Genomic DNA, 21,950 nt, shown 5'->3' on the forward strand with positions numbered 1-21,950 from the left:
CGCGGGAGCGGCCACTGCCGCGTCACACAATACTTCGAGCCGGGCACGAAATCGATCTCGTGGCGAATTCCTCGGTCAGCTGGCAACTCAGCTGGGATCTTATCTGGAAATACATCTTCATATTCGCGGGCGGACTCGTAGACTGGATTGCCGGATTCGCGTAGCGCTTCCCAAGACTGCGCTGCGAAGCGCTCCTCGCGGGCCGACTTCGTCTTTGGACGCGAGACGTAGTCACTGGCTGCATTCACTTCGGCGTCGGTGATCAGGCAAATCTTGTTTGATTTCATCGGCTTTGAGGCCGCGAAGAAAGTTCTTCCAGGAGAGACCTGGAAGTCGAGTGATCGACCCTGCCTCGCCAGGCGGGTTTGCAAGCTCGAGTGTTCGTCGGCGGCCAGAGGTTCCTTCCACATACTCAAGCACGCAGACCGACTCCGTCGGTGAGCTGTCACTTGGTACGGGCTCTCGGCGAGGTTTCAGCCGACGCCGCTTCGACTTCCTCTTTCGCCGCCTCGAGTGCGAGCTCGAGGATGATGAGTCGCTCTCGCTGGACGAGATGTCACCCCCCTCTAGCGGGAGCCCCTGCTCGACCGCGTTAGTGTTCAGCGGGAGCGCCAACTGCTCGACCACCGGCTCAATTGACGGGAGCCCCTGCTCGACCGCCATCTCGTTCGTCTGCGGGAGCCCCTGCTCGACCGCCATCTCGTTCGTCTGCGGGAGCCCCTGCTCGACCGCCATCTCATTCGTCTGCGGGGGCCCCTGCTCGACCGCCGTCTCGTACATCTGCGGGAGCCCCTGCTCGACCGCCAGTTGGTCTTCATCCCCGCGGCGCCGCGGGGACTCGTCAGTTAACAGCACTGCGCAAGCCGTGCAGAGAGGGCCATCGCTCACTCTGTGCACAACGTGCGTCGTGGATGACCGGTCCACGACGGTGACGTGAGGCCAATCCTTCTGGGCGACCAGGAGGTGCGTGAACACCTCGCTCACATCATAATCACTGCGGCACTTGACCGACCGGGCCAACCAGTCAATCTCTGGTTGATAGCGCGTCAGCCACGGCATACCCAGGATGCAGTCAAACGCGTAATTCATCTCAATGACGAGGAAGTCGTCGTTGCTTCGGAAACCGTCGAACGTGTACGGAAGGGCTAATCTCGCGCCGCGCTACGCGGCGTGATTTCCCATCGGCCAACTTGACAGCGACCTCCCCTCTACCTTTGCGGACAGTGATGTCCGACGGGAGGACCGACGAGCACGACGCGCGGAAGAAGATTGTTGGTCGCTCCCTGAAATCAAAGGAGCGCTCGCAGTGGTCGCCGGGCACCGGCGACATGAAGACTGACAATGATCAATCTTGAATCGCTCGGCGTGGTGGTGGCATGAAAGTGTGCATGCAGCACAGGAGGGCTAAGAGGTTGGGTTGCCACCGGGGGACCCGGACCCTCCATTCCAGCCAGTAGGGCGGCCCGCACCTACTGACCCTGACCGTTTTTTGGCTGGTCAGAACTCACGGGCTCGGCATCGACATGCGCAAGCACTGGGAGCTGGCGCGCGGCACTCCGCCGCGCGATGACCGACCTTCCGACAGCGGAAGCAGGTGAGAGAACGATTGTTCCGAGCACCGCTCCGACGCGCTGCATAACGCTGACGATTGCTCGTCGCATCGATAGCGTCGATGTCCATGGGCTCGGGCGCAGAATCCCGAGCAGAAGCAGGTAGCGCGTGAGCGTATGACGCCGCAACCACGTAGTCCTCGCGTAGGGCGAGGGCGAATGTCTCTTCGAGCGTAGAGGGGTCCGATCTTGTAAGGCAGTAGCGCGTCATGCCTTCGCGCATACCGAACACGAATACATGAACCTGAGAGGCCATATCGATCGGCTTAGACACGATGCACGACGCGAGGTGTCGTGTCTTCTGGACGTAGTCGCGCATAGTCATCGTGCCTTGCCGAAGGGCGAAGAAGTCTGCCCGAATTCGGGATTCATCTTGCGGCGGCTCGAACGCGAGCCGAAGGTCACTCTGGAGGGTATCCAGAGTGGGGAAGACGTTGGGATCGACAACCAACTTGCCGAGAGCCCATTCCTTGGCTTTCCCAGACAGCCGCGAGAGGAGGAAATGGACCTTCGCGGAAGGCGCCTCGATCAACCTCGAGGCGATGGCGATGTCGATCTCTCGAAACCAGCGATTCAGCGGAAGTCGATCTCCTCCGGCACCGGAGTAGGTGGACGTCTCTAGCTTCACGACGTCATTCGTGGAGATACGCGAGGGAGTTGACACTCGCCGATTCGCATCGGCGAGCTCGCGTTCCATGAATTCTTGTGCCGCAACGCGCTGCTCGTCGGGCGTCGCTGAGCGCAGCAGCGACGTGACGACGGCTTCTCCGGACACCGCCGCAAGGCGGTGGAGAGCTTCCCACTCGATCCGAGTGAGATGGAGAAAGGCAGCGTGGTCGAGGTCTTGGCTCATGTCGAACTTGGTCGTTGGAAGGACTACAAAGTGCTACCAGGTGTAACGGGCCAGGTATTTACTCCGTTACTTGCTTACACTATAGTGTTGAGGAAGCTCGCAATAGGACGACTGAGTCTTAGGTTTAAGGAAAAATCAACTCTGACTTTATTTTAGGACCAAGGCCACAGCCCTGGCCACTCAAATACACGTCATAGTCCAATTGGCTAATAATGGGTCTGGCTCCCCATATATCAGCCAATGGCATGACAGCATTTCAGCACACGCTAGTCGTGTGCTGATGCACCTACTTTTGTAAAGAAATCTACCTACTTATGTAATGGAGGGGCCCATTACATATAATGCAGATCAAACAGACAAATTTTGACGACACGGTCGGAGCTATTGCAAATATCAATCTACAACAATAGATCTTTTTGATTAACAATTTGGATAGACAGTATATGCAATTTCCGGTCTATGTGTGAGCACCTTTCTGAATGTCATACCTAGGCTATTCGGTACAGAGCCTCGAGGAAATGACGGCCGAGTCGTTCCTGGCCAACCTTAAGTCTGGGGATATTGCCGAGATGGTACTCATTAGACCGGAGGCCACTCGGGAATAGCTGAACGCCTCGTCAGTCTTGAACAAGGAAGTCTTAAATGGGTCGAGCAAGGAGCGCCAAGCACACTTGGGTTCTGAGATCCTTAAGACCCCAAAGGATCCGGTGTATCGTTTGGCGACGCAGTATGCGGACGTGGTGAACAAGCACTTACCGACCCAACTCCCACCAGACCGAGATGTACGGCATTAAATTGATCTCGTGGTCAGCACAAAGTAGAGTGTCACGAGACAGTGGCCTCTTCCACGTGAACATTGCGTGATCATTGATGCGCTATTGCTGCAAAAGCGAAGGCAGGCATGGTGCGGAAGTCAAAGTCCTCGCACTCGACGCCGGGTTTTTGCGGTCGGAAGCCGAACGAGAAGTGGCGCCTGGCTCATGCTTATAACAAGTTGACCAACATAATGGTGCCGATTCAGACACCAATCCCACGAAGGAATGTGTTGCTGAAAAACATGGCCAGATGCGTACTGTATAGTGCGCTGGATTTGGTAGACGGATACTACTCGATCCTGATGCGCGAGCGACTTACAGATCACTGCGATGAGCACTCCAAGCGGCATGCTTTGGTGGTGACTCGTCTTGCCGCAGGGCTTGGCTAACACCCCGGCGACATTCAACCGCCTGGTGACGCAACCGTTCAGGCTATTGCGTGCCTTCGTACAAACATACTTCGACGACATCTTCGGCCATACCCGTTCCAAGCAAGACGGTCATGGAAATACGTTTGGGACACCTCTGGCGAGTGTTGGACGTAATGAGGACGAACAAGCTCTACGCCAACACCAGCAGGTGCGCCTTCGCGTCACCAGAGATCAAGCAGTTGCTTCGTCACCAACGTCGGCTTTCGAGCTGATCAGGGCAAGGTCAAGGACATTACAGCATGGCCGACGCCAGGATCCCAGAGGGATCTTCGAAAGTGATTGAGCTTAATCAACTACCTTCACAAGCATAGCGCCGGGTACGCAGGCCTCAATAAACCCTTGTCGGACCTCCTTCGAAGGACGCTGGGAGTGAGCGCACTAGGATGTCTCTGACAGCATCAAGGCCAGTACCCAAGAAGCTCCTGTCCGGGCTCTGCCGCGCGAGACGAAGCCTTTCAGTGTCGTCTGCGATGACTCCGACTATGCAATCGGTTGTACATTTCCGCAGGCTAGACAATAGCGAGTCATCTCGTTCTAGTCCACGCAGCTCAAAGCCGCTGAGCGTAACTACCCTGTTCACGACAAGGAGCTCCTGACAAAATGAAGTATGTCATCGTGACATTTCGGGTACATCTTCTGGACTCAAGGTCATTTGTGATCCACATAGACCAGCATCCTTGCAGACGGCGACGAATTCGACAAACATTTCCCAACGGATGGCGAGGTGGCTATCCTTCTTCGCGGAGAACAACCTTCGCGTTTAGTACATGCCGGGCAAGCTCAACGTGATTGCGGACGCCCTCTCTCGACGTCCAGAGTACGCGTTGGCCCACATCACACGGGTGACAACGGATCTATATGATTGGATACGCGTGATCCTATCGGGACGGCGAGGCTGTCGCTCCTATCGACAAGTTCCTAACAGCAGGAACGAACGCAAAGTCCGACTAGCTTTCGTCGCGACAGCGTTCCCGGCTCCACCGATATAAGTTGAAGGATGGCCTTCTCTATTACTGGGTGGTCGTACCCAACGACGAGGATCCAAAGTTCGACATCCTCGCGGAAACACACGACCACTTGGGTCGCGAGAAGACATTTATGTCGGTTCCTCATGTCTTCTGGTGAACCCACACGTACAGGTGCGTCGCCTGGTACGTGACGACATGCGAAACATGTCTGCGCGTTATACCCGCATGGCGGGCTTCATCTCCGCTACAGATCCTCCCCATTCCGGCTGACTGCTGGAAGTCGATGACTCTTGACTTCATCTTTGGGCTTCCCGTCGACGGACACGGCAACACCGAGATTTTGGTGTTATGTGTCGGCTAAGCAAGATGGTACATCTTTCCCCAATAATCGTAACCGTTACAGGAAAACAGACCGCGAGGTTGGTCGTTGATGGCATGTTCCGCTTTCACGGTCCCCCGGGGTCGATTATCTCGGACCGCTACCCGCGGTTCACGGCGGCTTTCTGGAAGACGCTGTTCCCTTTGCTCGGAGCTCGTCTGTCGTAATCAACAGCTGACCATCCGCAGACGGACGGCCAGACGGAGCGCGTCGATCGAGTGCTCGAGGACACTCTGCGCAGTGTGTGCGCGGGGGGACCACGTACGTGGTCGACGCAGCTTCCAGTTGGTGCGTTTGTGCTCAATAACCTGGTCCACGGGTTTTACGCCGTTCTACATGTATGGCTTCCGTCGCCCTCGGAGTGCCTCTGACCCTTAAGGGGGACCTGCATCCTCGATTTTAAGTGTGGGGAGGCTCGTAAAGTTCTTCCTCTCAGGTACCAGATGTGAGACCGGTTTCGCTGCGGAAACAAGTGGGAGTTTTGGTGAATAAAGTTGAGTGTGATCAGCAGGGTCTGCGATGCAATGACGGCGGCCCAGGACAGCCAAAAAAGAAAGAGTACTCTAGCAATCATGGAAAAGCAAACTTAAATGTGTTTAGGGTGGGCCAATTGGTGTTATTAGATACTAGAAGCCTACCACTAACCACTGTTAGCTCCGTCGGCAGCAACAAGCTAAATCACCGCTTCATAGGACCGTTCGCGGTCCTGGTCAGCCATGGTGCGTCGTACACCATCGATCTGCCTAAGTCAAGAAAGACGCACCCGACGTTCAGCGTGGGATGTCTTAAGCGATACCATTATCCGTTGGGGGTTGCTGACTCGCAGACTCACCTTGGCTCAACCCCTCGAAGCGAGGCCCCGCCACAGATATCAACGAGGGCGCCGGAGCAGACACCCAAGTCTCGAGGCTGCGGTCGAGTCTAAACTCTGGAGGGGGCCCGTACTAACGGATCCCAGAGCCATACGCCGAGTGCGTCGGGTACGCACCATACGCGTACGGCTGGGAATGCGCCGAAGGCAGTCCCGGACGTTGCAAAAGAGCCTCAATACTTCAGACCATGCGGAAGGCCTCGTCAAGGTCGGACAAAGAGGCCCCACGGTCCACACGCTGATGCAGGCTCGAGTCCTCCCGTTCCAAATGAGAGTATCAAATGGGCGAAAGTAAGTATTTATTTGAAGTTAGCTGCTGAGTAGTTGCGATATCCCAGGAAGAATTTTTCCTGATTTTCTTCACTTATCCGTTAGATAGGAACGGAGCGATTTTTCCTCACGTGAGCATCGCCGGTGGAGCTATGTGACGCGAAGGATGAATGGTGTACGCAACGCGGCTAGCAAAATAGATGTATGTGACGGAACCAACATGTATAGCAGTCTTACCGTTCTTGGCTGTGCTTTGCTTCAGCGAAAGACCAATAAAAGATCGCCATTATTGCAAATGTTGGACACATTGTTGAAACTACGATTATTTCCGTAGCTGCTTGTGCACGGTGTTGCCTGGTTCATGATCATAAAGAGCGAAGGGGCATACATCTGCATAATTTTCGGAGGTTTTAAAGTATAATTAATTAAAAATGCTCTCTTATTCTATATTATACAGATTAATCCCTCGGGCTAAAGGAGCTAAGAGGGATTCAGCGCGGCGCGAGAAGCACGAGCCGGGTCACCTCCAAGCTGTATACATACAGCTGCTTCTTCTGGATCAGGGCCCATTTGTAAGCCCCTTAGAAGTGTGGACGCCGATAAGGCCACGAGGAGCGACGAAAGTCGCCAGAAAGTGGCCAGCCCTAGAGCTCACCTCGGGAGGCGAATACCCTCTTAAGTCGATTATAGCTCCCTGACTGGCGGGTGGAGCCACCGGACCCCCACGCATGCGCTGGGGGGCTTGGAAGTTATCCTGCTGCTGGCGTGCTAAGGTTGCCAAGGCCACAGCCAAAGACGACGAGCCCTCTAAGAAGCGCACGGCTTGAATTCTCCATTCCGAGGAGAAGGAGACTGGTTACACTTATCTGAGCCTCTTCGGCTCCTCGGCTGAAGAGGACCGAGAGGAAGAAGGGGGGGGGCTAAATGAGCCCAGGCAGATCTCGAACGATCTCGACGCAATACCCTCGGCGAGCGAGAGATGTTTGAGAGATTTCTCTTCCTCCTCGTCGCCAGCTTTGATCGAGCTCTTAGCATTGAAGGCAGGATTCCTAGAGCGCATAGACGTCCTGGGACTGTGATCTCCGCGATCACTAGAGAGCGAGTGTACGCTGTCATCACCGTACTCGCGGGGTGCTGGAGTGTGCCCTCCCACGAAACCTACAGTAGCATTGTGAGTGGTCCCGGCATCGGCCCAGACTTCACTACCTGGACGGAACTCACGTTCGGCGAATCGCGGGCTCGGTCGGTTGTCGGAAGAGACCAACGGTGACGAACCGCGGTGTTTGCTTGCGCGCTTGCTCGCAGCCGTGTCACCAGATCAGCCGCACGCCTCCGAGGCTACCTTAGTAGCCTCCTTGAATGCAGAGTCTTTGCCGCGAGGCTTAGCGCTCTTGGCTTGCGCATTTCTTACAGCAGCCTTGGAGTGTACTTTCGCACCGCTCTTCGCAGAGCTACGGGGCGCTCTTACGGTCGAAGCGGGGCCGAGAAGAAGAGCGCTCAAGTGCTGCTCGAGGCTCTAACTGTGAAGTGAACCTCCGCCGCGTTCTTGCAGACAACTCGATGCCTTTCGACTTTCAGAATGGGCGTTTGTGACGTACACTTCCTCATTCTGATTGGTCGGTAAACCCAACCTAAGTGGGGGAGGATGTAACGGGGTACGCAACATCATGTGTACCACTGGTTACAAAAAGCGTGACACATCACACTTCTGGATACATGGTACATGGTACCAGGGTAGACAGAGGTCATTGGCTGATGACCTAGCTTGACTAAAGGTGACTAGTATCTTATTTATTTAACTCAAGCTTAGCCTACCTATAAATACGATCAGCTTACAGCTTACCTTAAACTGATCACTTCGCTCCCTTCAGCAAAAGGGACCTGTGAACTACTGTTCACTGAGAGTTAGTATACTCTCGGAAGTCGATTTCCTCTAGCGCAAGGTGCTGTGTGACCCCGTCACAAAAAAAAACTAGTGTGTAAAATGAGCAAAATCGATTTCACAACTGTAAATAGGGGTACATGCAAATACTGTTTGCACTAACTTTAGCATAATTAACTACAGATTCATCCTGTTAGACATAAGCTTACGCTAATAAATATGCATCAGCTCAAAGCTCGTTTTCACTCTAGTCGCTGCACATTTTTTCTAAAGTCGGTGGCTGGAATAGATCGAACATTTGGTTAATGACTCAAAAATATCCAAAGATATTGTTGAGCTTGCAATTGATCAATAACGCTCGTCAGTTGTTCCGCTGAAAAATAATAAGTTTGGAACAAGTTCGGTCGTGCGATTCTTTATTTTTGCACATTCTCGCGGCCTAGTAATAGGCCTGAGACAATCCAGTCCCCAGTACTTTTCTACTGGATTGTGTTAATTCCTCTACTTCTTCAGTAACTTGGTGGGTGAAAAAATGGCAGTTCCTATTTATACTTACATCTAGTACTTAAAGAGGGAGCCTTGTTGAGTACCGCATCTCCCCTGTCCTAAGCGAAGTTTTGTCCTAAGCGAGCATCGAGTATGGCCAATGGCAGCGCTGTTTTGTTTTAAAGATGACTGTACGTAAACGTGTCCTTCCGCGAGCTAATTAGAGGCAGCAGTCTGATGGGGGTTTATAAAGAGGCAATACGAAGAGCGACAGTCTACTAGAACTGTTCGACCAAAATGCTATTAACTGCTAGCACCAGCGGATCCCTTTGGAATTAATGGAGGCAGGTCATTCACGAACGGAACATTCAACTGGATCAGCTTGGAGTAATTTTTACTTTTTAGCACTAATTGTGAGATTTGCTACTAATCTTACACGTAAACGTCGAACATGGGCGTTCGCTTAGGACAGGGGCGATGCGGTAATGCATTTGCGTTCTAGAATAAACAACTTGGTTTTGCCAAGACTCAAGGGATTGATGCAACAAATCTGCTTTCCATTCAGCTTTGAGCAGTTCACAACGCAATTTGCCGTCACCCTATCACCCGAAAGCAAGTCAAGGCTCGAAATGTTTAAACGTGCAGTGGTTATCGCTGTTGCTGCAGCTGTTTCCTTCGGAGCAATTACTGCGGACGACAACTTCGTCTACCTTCCTCCGATGAGAGCTCCATATGATCTTCCCGACCCGCCACGCCGACTTGTACGTGGGCAAGCTGCAACCGATAAGCAGGTTTGAAATGTCCGCTCTTCCGGTGACTCAAGCTTAAGCACGCACATTCCTAAGCTCGAAGATCTCAACATACATTACGTATCAAACGCTCAAGTCTTGTTCGATTTCCTGAGCTCGTTACAAAGTATGCCTAGTTCAGCCTTACCACTTTTTGATAAGGGTTCTAATACTTACGTACAGAATTATCACAGACATGATTTATTGTGCGTTTTACTTACCGTAGTATTCTGCCGTGATATTCTGTCGAAATTTACATCTATTTATTCTGTATCCTAGGGTCAGTCTATGGACTATCGACAGGTAATAATCGCGCAATTGAACCGGGGGGGGGGCCTACAATGCCAATGTAATAAAATTGGTTGTAGACTGTCCAGCTGTCCTCCCAGTATAGTCCCATTACCAATGCAGATTGAGCCGTGCCAACTTACGGCAACAGTACCATGTTTTAAATTAAAACTTATTAAACCTACTTGAAGTAGTAAAGTAAACAATTTGGTAACCCGTACAGTACTGCATCGCAATTCGTGGTAAACAGTTTGGTATTGCATTCTATACAGCACTTCAAGAGCTCCAAATATCCCGTGGGAGACTGTTAAAATATTTATTCTTCGATTTACCGCCGTGCCAACGCCTCAAAATCAAGTCAAGCCTTCAAGATGAAAAGACTCGCCACATTCATCGCATTTGCTGTTGTTGCTGTCATCTCCCTGACTGCAGTTAAGGCAGACAATAGCTGGCGATTGAACTCAACGCCATCGCCACCAGAGATTTACAACCCCAGAGCGCGTGTCTGAGCGAGGCCGTAAGCTCACATCCAAGCCCCATTAACACTGTCTTCCCAACCAATCGATGACAAAATTCGTTGTGCACTGTTCATGACGGTCACGTCACTTGTGTTTTTTATTATGCTTGGGAGTTTAAAACTGTAGCAATCTACTGCTTGGACACACCGTAGTCAGCACGGTAGGCACGAATGACCGGCAAGTACGAGGCGTTGGCGTCGGTTGCCGTGTCCACAGTCTCAAGGTAACCCACGAGGTTATCGAGCGTAGCGATACTGACCACGGGGATGCCGAAGCTCTCCCGCACTTGGTCAATAGCAGAGCGAGTGTCTTCGATCGAAACCTTCTCCTGACGGTCCAACGAAATGCACACGCCCGAGACTTGCGCGTTCGTCTTCTCCAAGATCCCGAACGCCTCACGAATAGCAGTACCGGCAGTGATCACGTCGTCAATAATCAGCACCCTAATAAAATAATAAAACACAATAATTAGTACAAAATTCACTTCGCACAGCCCAAAATTTCTCTTACTTCTTTCCAGTCATATCGGCACCAACGAGTACGCCGCCTTCGCCATGGTCCTTAGCCTCCTTACGGTTGTACGCGAAAGGGAGGTCCACCCCATACATATCAGCGTACGCGATGGCCACAGCCGCCGCCAATGTGATGCCCTTGTACGCCGGACCAAACAGCACGTCGAATTTCACCCCGCTATCCTGTAAATTAACCACAAAACTTAGAAAAACAATCACAAAAATTACCACTGTATCCAAAATCCAACGTACGTGGATCGCCTGTGCGTAGAACTTGCCGAGTTGGCCGAGCGCGCGGCCGGTACGGAACAGACCGGCGTTGAAGAAGTAGGGACTTTGACGTCCGGACTTGAGCGTAAAGTCACCGAACTTAAGCACGCCGAAGGACAGTGCGAACTTAATGAACTCGTTTGCACTCGAGTTGGCTACAGTGGTGGATGTAGCCACTTTGGTCTTGCGGACAGCGTTGATGGCGTCACGCAGAGACTCGGCCGCTTCCTTAGGGTTGGCAGCCTTGGAGATACCGCGCGATACCGGTACCAGTAGACCCAGGCCATCGGATGACAGACCGGCCGTCACCGCCTCCTCCAAGTTGCCACCTTGAGCGCCAATACCTGGCGCCAGGATCCACAGATTGGGCGTCACAGCGCGTACACGACGCAGTGCCTCGACATCTGTGGCTCCCACTACGAGGCCGACGTTGTCCTCCGAGTTCCATTGCTCGCACTTGGCAGCCACCTCCTCGAACAGCGCACGGGAGCCCACGGACAGCGTCTGGAAGTCGTTGGCGCTAGGGTTCGACGTCTTACACAGCACAAAGCAGCCGCGTTTCAGGGTGGCCGCGTACGAATGGATCGATAGAGTCTGCGCCCATGTACGGAGCCAACGTGATGGCGTGCGCTTCGAGCTTGTCAAAGGCGGAGACGGCGTACGCGGCGGCGGTGGTGCTAATGTCACCGCGTTTGGCGTCTAGAAGGACGGGGATACCGGATGGGATGGCCTTGATGACGGAGTGGAGCGCTGTGATGCCCTCAGCACCGAAAGCCTCGAAGAAAGCCGAGTTGGGTTTGTAGGCGGCCGCAACGTGGTGCGTCTGCTCGATGATGTTGAGGCAGAAGGCCTGCGCTGCAGCGGCCGTGGCCTCCGGTAGCTCTGCTACGTGAGGATCCAGACCCACACACAGGAGCGAGTCCACGGCGGCCACGCGGTCGCGTAGAGAGCTGAAGAAGCTGGCGGGCATCGTGATCTTGCTGGCTCGGTGTCCGATTTCAGAGTGACGGCTTGGCTGGCGAGCACATCTGCACTAAACCGCCTGTGGATTGGATGAAAAAGTGTTTGAATATTGGTGATTGGATGAAAGGCATGTCGAAGTTGATGTACGACTGCAATCGAACACGGCGTGAGAGCAAGCAACACGACATGAAGCCGACGCGAGGAGATCGCGTGAGTCAGCTTAAGAGTAGGATGGGACAATTGATAGAAATACATGGGTCAGCAGGCTGCCGGTCATCACAACAGGCGTGACAAGTTGCAGCCTTTGCACCATACCGAGAACACTTGTTCAGAGTCCGAATCTGGTCCAGATCGCATTTTACTTCAGCGTACGGATCAATTACAGGAGATGATGCATCTGCACACCGTCGTCATGATCGTCGTCACTAGTCTTCTAGCTGTCCGAAATGTTGTGTCGGCGACAGTTATCCAAAATAACGAGCATCCCAGGTCAACGTTGTTCGACCCACCCACTCGGCAGAACCTGAGGAATCACCACTATGAGAACGAGGTTGGTGACGTTGCTAAAGGCGAAGAACGGGGATTGATTCCTTGGAAACTCAAGTACAAGTTCTGGGTTTGGACCGGGGAAACCCCGAAGAGTGTTGAGATCAAGCTGGGATTAAAGGGTTTAGAAGACAAAGCGTACTTGCACCCGAACTACAAGCGCTATCTTGACTTTTCAAAACGCTGGTGGGACAGCCAGTAAGAACTGTAATCGGAGCTGCAGAGAGCTAAGGTATCACTTGAACCTCTACTTAACTGAAGCTGAAGATATTTGTGACATTGGGACAGTCAAACTTCGTGGACATTATTATTCGCTTGAACCAACTTCCCCGTGTACTTCTATCACGTCTTCCGCTCCTATATATCTCCATATGCCCTTGTCATTACACCTGGTATCCGCGCTTCTGTGCGCCCGCTAGTCTGTCGACAATCTCGCTAACTACAGGCAAGTTGAGCACGTTCCCTATCACGGGAGTCTGGCGCAGGAAAGCCAAAGCCACGGGGAAGAAGGAGCCGAAAAGGTTGAGGAAGCCGAAGCTCTGGATAATCATGCCGATCACAGGGTAGCGCAGCATGACCAGCAGAATGCCGCCCAAGAAACACACAATGCCCCGCCATCGCTCCTTGCGTGTGAAGAAACGCACCGTGCGTGATAAGCCAATGGTGAGCGCCACGCCGCTCAGGAACAGCACGTCACCAAGCGCCAGCATGGCCGCGTCGAAGATCATGAGCACGCCCAGCATCAAAAACATGAAGCCCAGACCCAGCAACAGTGTGCCGATCTTGCGATTGTCGTCCAGCATGTTTTAAGTCTCAATATCTGCCGCTGCACACGATTTAAGCAGGAATTTCAGCGAAACTGGTGCTCAATGCGTCGTCGTCGTCGTCGCGGACGCTCAGGGCTAGCAACAGCGACAAGTCCGAATAAGTCTTCTTGTTTTTGGAAGGGAGGAACCACCGTGGAGCAATGGGATTGGATTATATTGGGAACTTAATTGGCTGCATCTGATTGGTTGGTATTTTAGCCCAATGCTGTTTTCTGCGGTTTCCATGTCAAGATCTCGCTGAGCAACTTGAGATTATTTACTGCCAGTGTAAATGTGTTTCTTTTCGTGTTTTGCATAATGATGTTTGTTTGTTCAATGCGCTGCTAGGCGTGCTAAATAGTCTACAGCTTATTTGACTCCATGTTGCTGGAGTCGCGGTCCTTTTCCTCTTCAAAAATGCCGGTTGCCAGCTTCAAGCACTTGTTTGCTCAACGTTGAAGCTGGACACTGCGACGAGGAAGACTGAGACGAATTGGTCGAGAGGGGGCAGGCACGCGAAGGTCTTCGAAGTCCTCGTGGCCAAGCGTCCCCAGTGAGAAGGCTCATATGGCGGTGATCGTCGCTCTCCCGCTTAATTTTACGGCGGACTCCATTAATATTCTCCAGAGGACGAGGACGACGACGCCGTGGGTGATGCGGCTGCTACAGCTTCCTGAGGATTGGTCTGTTGTTCGTCTTCATCCTGACTCTCGTCCGTGGACGTGTCTTCGTCACCAGAGGCTCCAGGCAGCAAGTGCGACATCCGCTTCGCCTTTGCTGTCAAGTATCCTTGGCTGAACTCGCCGCCTTTGATCACCACAGGCAGTCGGCCCTCGACAGTGATGCCAAGTTGACTCAGTAATCGGATCTTGCGCGGGTTGTTGGTCAGTAGTCGAATAGACTGGACGCCCAGGTCCTTGAGGATGGCCGGCACAGGCTCGTACGAACGATAGTCGTCCTTGAAGCCCAACACGCGGTTGGCGTCTACCGTATCTAGACCGCGTTCCTGCATGGAGTAGGCCATGATCTTATTGGCCAGACCGATCCCACGCCCTTCCTGTGGCATGTAGATAACCACGCCACCGTGCTGCTTGGTGTACGCCTTGGCGTAGTCCAGCTGGTCCCTGCAGTCGCACTTGAGGGATCCGAACACTTCCGACGTGAAGCACTGGTCGTGCACGCGGACTGGCACGTTGCGTTTGCCGCGCACGTCTCCGGTAATCATGGCGATAGGCTCGCTCTCACGTAAGGAGCCCACAGAGCGGTACGCGCGTACGCGGAACATGCCGCCATCTGTGGGTAGCGCTGTCTCCGCCACAAACGTCGTGGTGACCTGGTCGCCTAGACACGTGAGGCCCGGGGCGTTGGCGTCCAGAACCGGCACATGCTTGAAAGTGGTCTGCGCGATGTCCGCCACGGTCTTCTTGGACTTCTGCAGCTGCGTCATGGGTGTTGAGTCTATTAATCTATACGTGCACGACCCCCAACGCGGTGAGAGACAGCCTGATGGTCTCGTTGTGGCGCGCTCGCTCTCGCGCTTTGCCGTCTGACTCGGGAGCACCTTATGGCCTGGCGGACTGATTGGGAAGTGAGCAGGACACGCAATCACTCGACGGTGGGTCCGAAGGGAGCCTGCGAGAATCAATACTTTTGAGATACGATGCATTGAATGCTGAAGGCTAATGTGGACTGATAGGTCATTTCTTACGAATTTTTGTCGCTGTTTGGAAGCGTTGTCGACGGGCAGCCCGTTTGGCTATCCAAACGAGTAAGTACATGTATATTATAGTAGCTGCTGTGAAGCAGTTGACGGACCGCAGCGACGTATTCAACTATCTATTGCGATATATTGCCGCGAAATTGCCCAGCTTTAAAATCGAAATTCGGACGATCTGCCTCGACGGTTTTCGCGACCTTTCAGCAAGCACTCCACACCAGTCATGTGCGTATATTTCGGAGGGGCTCTAGCTAAATCTGGCGCTGTTACCACTTGACTGGCTTGCATAATTATTCGCGATCTCGACGAAGCATAAGGTTTGCCAGGTCCGCGGATAATCGAGCGGTTCGTAGGGGTCTTCTATTCGAGGCACGATGATGACGCATAGCAAATGCTGACGATCGACACTTGAGGTTTCCGATCGATGATTGGTTGAAAGGCAGGTCCAGAGTATTATAAGGAGAGATTTTTGGCTTTTTGGTCTGCTTTACATGTATTTTGTCAAATTTGTTTTCGTAATCGCAATAGTTGACGCTTCAGAATTGAAGGAGTGATGGTCTTGCAAGCTGCCGCCGAGAGCCATCCAAAGCACTCTATATTTTTTAGCGAACACAAAAAATAGGATGTGAAGCGCCACAGACGCAGAAAGGGTCACCAAAAGAAAGAGCAGTACACCACACCAAAATTAAGTGTCGTTTCGCAAAAATCTTTTCTCTCCACAAATAGATATCGCTAGCCACTACTATTAAAATAGTTAAGAGCTTAGCTTCCCGGCATCTAAGAAATTTAAAAATTAACAGCATTGTGAGTGGAGCATCGATACAATGGAGAATGATCACGGTGGCCGTACAGGACGTCTTCCGTGGCATGAAGTGTGGAAATCTGGTGATCCTGTCCTTTTTGATGACTTTCTGGCAGGATTGCCGAGCTTTTCACGGCCTACAAGTGAGCTACACCACTGCACAATTGATCACGTTGAGCGCTACGAAGATGAGCTGGCTGTAACATGGCATGAAATGCGGTATATCGTAACTAAATGCAAATCACAGCGCTGCAAAGCCACAACACAAACATGCACTTGTCGCTATAAGTTTTTGGAGTGTCAAGAAAGTGATGGAAAAATTATATTCGAGCAAGGGGGTCATGCGATGGCCGACGATGCTCCACCATCCCCCATTGCATCTAAGCTGACCGCCGAGATGAAGTCCTATCTAGATGTCAAGCTAAGCGACTCTCCGTCTATGGTAGCGCAGGCACTGTACGCATTCTTGTGTCGTGATATTAAGGATGGGCGTATCGGCGGACCTACCCCGCAGCTTGCACAGGTCCAAAACTATCAGAAAGGATGGCGGCGTAAAAACCGACCGGATAGTATGGACCCCGTGCTGGAGATTTGCCGTCAGCGAATGTACGACAGCGAGCGTTCACATTCCTGGCAAACAGACCCAGAATACTGTGCGACACAAAAGTTGTGGACGGCGTTGTGGAGCCTGCTCTTGGCACGGGGTCTCAAGGCAACCCATTTCGCATTGGTTTGACGTGCAAGCGGCTTTTAGAGCGTTATGTTGAAGTGCAGCAGGACCCGTCTCTAACTACGCTACTGCACATGGACACAACACACAACTGTGTGAAGCAGAAGTACCCTGTTTCTGTATTGGGCTTTTCAGATCGCAGTGGAGCCTTCTTGCCAATTGTGTACTGGTGCACATCTCAAAGGCGCAAAGAGGATATTGTTTGGTACCTTTCCTGTTTAAAAAGAATCATGTTGAAGGAATTTGGGGTGCCATTCTCGCCTGACTTTGTCATGATGGACGCAGACAAGGCCCAACATAACGCCTGCACCGCAGAGTTACCTGGAACCACCATTTTGATGTGTTGGTTCCACGTAACACAGAATGTGTTTAAACATGCACATGATGCAAAGCTGGATTTGTCGAAGTAAGCATCTCCGATGTGATGATGACTATCTAGTGGAATATAACTGTACTATTTCATATAGAGAAATCGTACATAACTGGACTGGTTGGTGGAGAGTAACTCCCCCACCAGAACACCAGACTCTATAATTCATCACTTCTTCTTTTACCAAGTCCACCACAAGCGTCTTCTCCTTCTACACTCAAGACTTCCTCTCCATTATGGCCGCCTAAACCACTCTACTTTTGTCCTCACTCCGTACTGTACTGCCCTAACAACTCTGCGCAAATCATCCCTCCAACAGGTTATAAGCCCAACGTTTCTCCAGGGGCGAGCTGGACGCTGCAAGACAACACACCTCCAAGCCGCATGAATGGCCAGGGGCACAAGGAGGTGAAGGAGACCTGAGTGAGAAATCGCTGGACGGACACTTGCCTGCGTTAGGCCACGTTGCCAACTTTGCGCCAGCCACTGAGCTGTAGCGCTGCATGTGCAATAGATCGCCATGCTGGGAGGCCATGTTGCCCTCTACGCCAGCAAACGAGCTGCACGCGGTGAGCAGCACGTCTGCCACGCGGTATCGAGCCAGAAGAGAATCTCCCTGGACTCCGTACCATACGCACTGCGTATTGAGCCAGAGGAGAATCTCCCTGGACTCCGTACCATACGCACTGCGTATTGAGCCTACGAAGCAATAACACTTTTTTGCATGAGCAATGTCTCTGTCAATTGACTAAATAGTGTGCATGCTTCTCACTACTTCGAAGTATAATAAAATCCGGAATACAATCCGAAGAGCCACCAGGAGAGAAAATTACCCCAAAGCTGTGAGCTAGATAAAATGTGAGTGAAGTGTGCTCCTAATATTGCTTTGGTGCAAGCATTGTTACCTAGCTGCTCAAAACATATTTATGCCACATTCACAAAAGAAATTTATAAATAAAATCATACATGCAATTTGCAAGATGCAAAAACAAAATTGCAAATTTCACAAAGGCTGCCTAGCTTGTACGAAGAAAAAAATTATATACCCCAAACGTTGAGAGAGAAATACTTAATGAAATGTATGAAACTGGGAGGCATCAACGCCAAAAACTATTCATGCATTCGCCAAACTTTAACATTTATTGTCACTGGCAAAAGTTTCAAACATTTCCAGCATAACAGTACCAAAAGAATGAGAAAAAAATCAACACTTTATGACTACAAGACAAGCCTACAGAAGCCTCTGTCTACAGAAAGCAAACTATAGTTTTACTGCATCAATTCCATCTACAATGAATTCGATAGTTTGCAAAATCTATCGCTAGCGCTTGCGAAGTAAAAATAAAATTATAAACTTCCAAACGAGAAACAACTCGATGAGCCTCTAGGGAGAAAAATAACCCCAACGACGAGAGCCTGCACACTTACTGCAAATATGATGCGTACGCTACCGATGACACTGTTTGATGTTATTTATGCTTTTAAAAGCTGTAGCCTTTCTTCAAAAATATTTGAAAACTATGAGCTCTCAATAACAATAGTCAGAACAAATTGAAAATGACTGCAGCACCTATATCAACCATTTCATGAAATTGGGAGGCAATTCTATAAGACCTCAGCAGCGAAAAAAAAAAAACCACACATTGTAAAGAAATATCCACATATAAAAGAGCAAAACAATGGCAGTTTAAGAAATGAACAAAGCTAAAACGCTTACACAAAATATATAAAGATAAATACGGTGATCAGGTGTATCCTCAAAGGTTTCCTGAGTAGCCAACAACAGAGCGAGCAGGTTTTGATCCTTAAAATTAAAGGTTTTCCTGAGGTAGCTTCTACAAATTCGTAAAGCTAAAACGATAACAGCAACAATTCAGCGAACAGGTTTTGATCCTTAAAATTAAAGGTTTCCCTGAAGTAGCTGCTACAAATTCGTATAACTAAAACGATAGCAGCAACAATCACTACGGTGAACAGGTTTAATCCTCTAAGGTTTTCCTGAGTAGCCAAAATAACAATGAAAACAAGAAATCAGCACAGTTATTGCCAAAGCAAAACGGCACAAGGTGACAAATCTGACAATGAAAGTCAAAGGAAAAAGATCATCAATATCAAAACAAGATCTACTTCTTGTAAATGCTCATGTACGTACAGGACTGTTATAAACAGCCACCTGTGGTACATTAAATACTATCCGACAGATAGAGCATCATACACATTCCTCGATGTGGGAGGCTGTCGAAGTAAGCATCTCCGATGTGATGATGACTATCTAGTGGAATATAACTGTACTATTTCATATAGAGAAATCGTACATAACTGGACTGGTTGGTGGAGAGTAACTCCCCCACCAGAACACCAGACTCTATAATTCATCACTTCTTCTTTTACCAAGTCCACCACAAGCGTCTTCTCCTTCTACACTCAAGACTTCCTCTCCATTATGGCCGCCTAAACCACTCTACTTTTGTCCTCACTCCGTACTGTACTGCCCTAACAACTCTGCGCAAATCATCCCTCCAACAGGATTTGATTTCGGTAAGGATGATTTTCAGGAATCTATATGATTTGCACTTTTCACGCGATGAACAACAGTATCTTCGAAAGCGAGAATTTGTTCTGAGGTCATGGCGCGGCGCTGGTGAACTAAGTCCTCGTTTTCGGCGTGTTTCAAACCACATTATTTCTCAATGGATTACGGGGGCTCGCTTTTCGCGTTGGCAAGTTTACCACACACCTACAGGGTATGCTACGACCAACAACCCATTGGAGCAATATCACAAAACTTTAAAAGTTGTAAATGACAGTCAGCGTGCAAATCCTGCCGAACTCGTTGTTCGCTTGGATTTATCACGTATTGTGCATGTATCATCAAAGATGACTTTTGTCGATAGAGCAATTGTGTCGAAAAGATTGCTTGCTGCGTATCGAAGGACCGACAAAAAAAAGGTGTGGGATGCAGAAGTGGTACACCGTGTACAAGATTCGGTGCTCGTGCGTGTGGCTCCGATTTCCGCTGGTTCTTTCCAGGACAGTACACTTGAGGACTCTGTACTACCTAAGTCAGCATGCACGTACGAGTCTAAAAACTACGCAAGGATCATGTGGGAGAACATGCCGACCGGTGGATGGATCGTAGATGCAGCAGGTCGCACATGCATGTGTCTATGCTGGAACAAAGCTGGGGTTTGCTTTCATGTAATGAAAGCGACTCAGTTTGCTGGGCTCTCTTGCTCTGGAATTCCCATGCAGTCACAGAGATTCGAGCGCCCAGTTCACCAGCAAAGATCTGTGCGGAGATCGGCTAGGGATGGTGAAGATGCAGCTGGTGTCGCAGCGGGGCCAGAAGCAGGTTTCCCGGTGTATGGTCCAGCGACGTTGGCAGATAGCCAGGACATCACTGATACCAGAGCCGATGCGCCGCGCAACGCGAGTGCTGGTCCGGTAAGTCACGTCGTGGGTGTAGCTGTTGCTGCGGCCAACCAACGCGAAGAATCTTTCCTTCATTTACCGCGTTTGGAGACTCCAGTCACTAATACTCTGCGTAGATCCCATCGGTCTAGGACTCCCACGCGTAGAGCACGTGAGGCAATGTCTCAAAACAAGCGTAGACGCAGGTGAAGGATCGGCCTTATGCTCCGAAAGAACAGGCTCCGCTCCGATCATTGTGAGCCGATCATACTCTATTGCTCTCTACGTAACATCTGCCAATCATTTTTCTCTTTACATCCATTCATGCACTTGCACTGCAAATTGCAACTTTTGTTTGTTCCCACATTTAGTTTTTTGCGCGAGCAGGCCGAGAAGAGTCTGAATACGTGTGAGACCGCATCTTCCAGATCCGTCAGTGTAGGACATTGCAAACGACGTTATCCTGCACTCGTACGGTATCTTCCCCAGCGCGGCAAGATGCGCACGGACGTCTTTAGCGACCAGCTTTCAAGCGCGCTGATTTTACGGAGAAGCGATTCCGACTGTTTGAGCGAAGGATGTCGTGATGCATTTAGTGGAGAGTGGACATCTCTTGCTGCATCAACGATTCCGAGCTGCGTTTGTGGAGCGATGGGTAGCGGCAGAGGTGATTGGATTGTCTGACGGCGACGAGAACGGGATCATCAGTGGGCGTTTACGTGCTCTTCAGTCGTGCATGGATCTGGTTCAGTTGCTCAGCTACAAGCGCGAGTTCGTGTTTGATCAAGACGACTGCTCAGTGGCCAAGATGTACATCGAGCACACTGTACTCAGCATGGACGCCGGCACAGGAGCTGACGTTCGTGGTATCAAGCAGCAGGTGGCTGCGAATTTTGAGTCACTGCGTATTGAAGTGGCGAGTGAATTCTATAAAGAGTACGCAGTGCACTTACGTACGCTTGGTTTCCGACGTCTTCGGACGCTAGCTACCAGCAGGAGCCATGCACGTGCCTTCCCTGCGGACCCCAGCGCAGCAAATGAGATCGACATACCTGTCAAAGAAGGCTTCTCCGAGTACTTTTACCACCCGGTAAGAGCTGCAGCGGAAGCGGCTGGGTGGACGAATAGTGCCCGCCTATGGAACCCAAGAAGTCCAGTACACCAGCCCCAACGTCGTCACCGTGCAGATCTTACTCCGATACATCGCATGTCATGGCTCACGCTACCAAGTGTTAGACCTACTGCAGTTTGGTACACCGGATGCAGTCGTGTGTCACTCGTCATCAGGAAGTTTTTGTGTACTACCGGTGGAGCGGGCTCTGCAGGAAGCTCAGCTCTTCACGCGAGAGTTGTTCCGCGTTGCTGCTCAACACTACGAACGTGATTTGCTGTGATCTCGCCTGCTGTTTGATGACTCACGTGGCCCTGATGCCGATGTGGCTCGCACGTTGGCGCTTCCGGCGGACTTGTTCCGAGTGGATGTGGGCCCACAGCAGCTTGAAGAGTGTCTCAAGCTGTCTATCTGTACGCCTTTGGAGGTGCTGGACCCGCGACTGGACGAGCTGCTGCGTGTATCTGGCGTGTGCTTGACACCAGGCTCGGTATCTTCTCCGTGGCGCTTGGTCGGGTCGCTTGAGCTCGTTATATAGTCGTGGCTAAGTTCA

General features: G+C 51.1%; 5 protein-coding genes across 5 annotated transcripts; 2 read left to right on the plus strand and 3 right to left on the minus strand.

Moving 5' to 3' along the window:
* Window positions 1–10,226: 10,226 nt before the first annotated feature.
* On the minus strand, window positions 10,227–11,911 carry PITG_09576 (orotidine 5'-phosphate decarboxylase, putative; the record flags this gene model as incomplete). The annotated part of the gene is made up of 4 exons (XM_002903156.1): window positions 10,227–10,602; window positions 10,670–10,854; window positions 10,924–11,475; window positions 11,519–11,911. The coding sequence occupies 4 exons, from the start codon at window positions 11,909–11,911 to the stop codon at window positions 10,290–10,292; spliced, it is 1,443 nt and encodes a 480-aa protein (XP_002903202.1).
* Window positions 11,912–12,295: 384 nt separating this feature from the next.
* PITG_09577 (uncharacterized protein) lies at window positions 12,296–12,652 on the plus strand (the record flags this gene model as incomplete). Its single annotated transcript, XM_002903157.1, has 1 exon — window positions 12,296–12,652. One exon carries the CDS (start codon window positions 12,296–12,298, stop codon window positions 12,650–12,652), a length of 357 nt encoding a protein of 118 aa, XP_002903203.1.
* A 112-nt stretch (window positions 12,653–12,764) lies between these two features.
* Window positions 12,765–13,379, minus strand: PITG_09578 (vesicle transporter GOT1B-like protein; the record flags this gene model as incomplete). Its single annotated transcript, XM_002903158.1, has 1 exon — window positions 12,765–13,379. The coding sequence occupies one exon, from the start codon at window positions 13,251–13,253 to the stop codon at window positions 12,834–12,836; it is 420 nt and encodes a 139-aa protein (XP_002903204.1).
* Window positions 13,380–13,683: 304 nt separating this feature from the next.
* On the minus strand, window positions 13,684–15,556 carry PITG_09579 (riboflavin biosynthesis protein ribBA, putative; the record flags this gene model as incomplete). Its single annotated transcript, XM_002903159.1, has 3 exons — window positions 13,684–14,833; window positions 14,965–15,012; window positions 15,465–15,556. 3 exons carry the CDS (start codon window positions 15,554–15,556, stop codon window positions 13,870–13,872), a joined length of 1,104 nt encoding a protein of 367 aa, XP_002903205.1.
* A 5,316-nt stretch (window positions 15,557–20,872) lies between these two features.
* Window positions 20,873–21,414, plus strand: PITG_09580 (uncharacterized protein; the record flags this gene model as incomplete). The annotated part of the gene is made up of 2 exons (XM_002903160.1): window positions 20,873–21,293; window positions 21,362–21,414. The coding sequence occupies 2 exons, from the start codon at window positions 20,873–20,875 to the stop codon at window positions 21,412–21,414; spliced, it is 474 nt and encodes a 157-aa protein (XP_002903206.1).
* Window positions 21,415–21,950: the final 536 nt, after the last annotated feature.

This window comes from Phytophthora infestans, genomic scaffold (assembly GCF_000142945.1).
Source record: "Phytophthora infestans T30-4 supercont1.15 genomic scaffold, whole genome shotgun sequence".
In the NCBI taxonomy this organism is placed as follows: domain Eukaryota; phylum Oomycota; class Peronosporomycetes; order Peronosporales; family Peronosporaceae; genus Phytophthora; species Phytophthora infestans.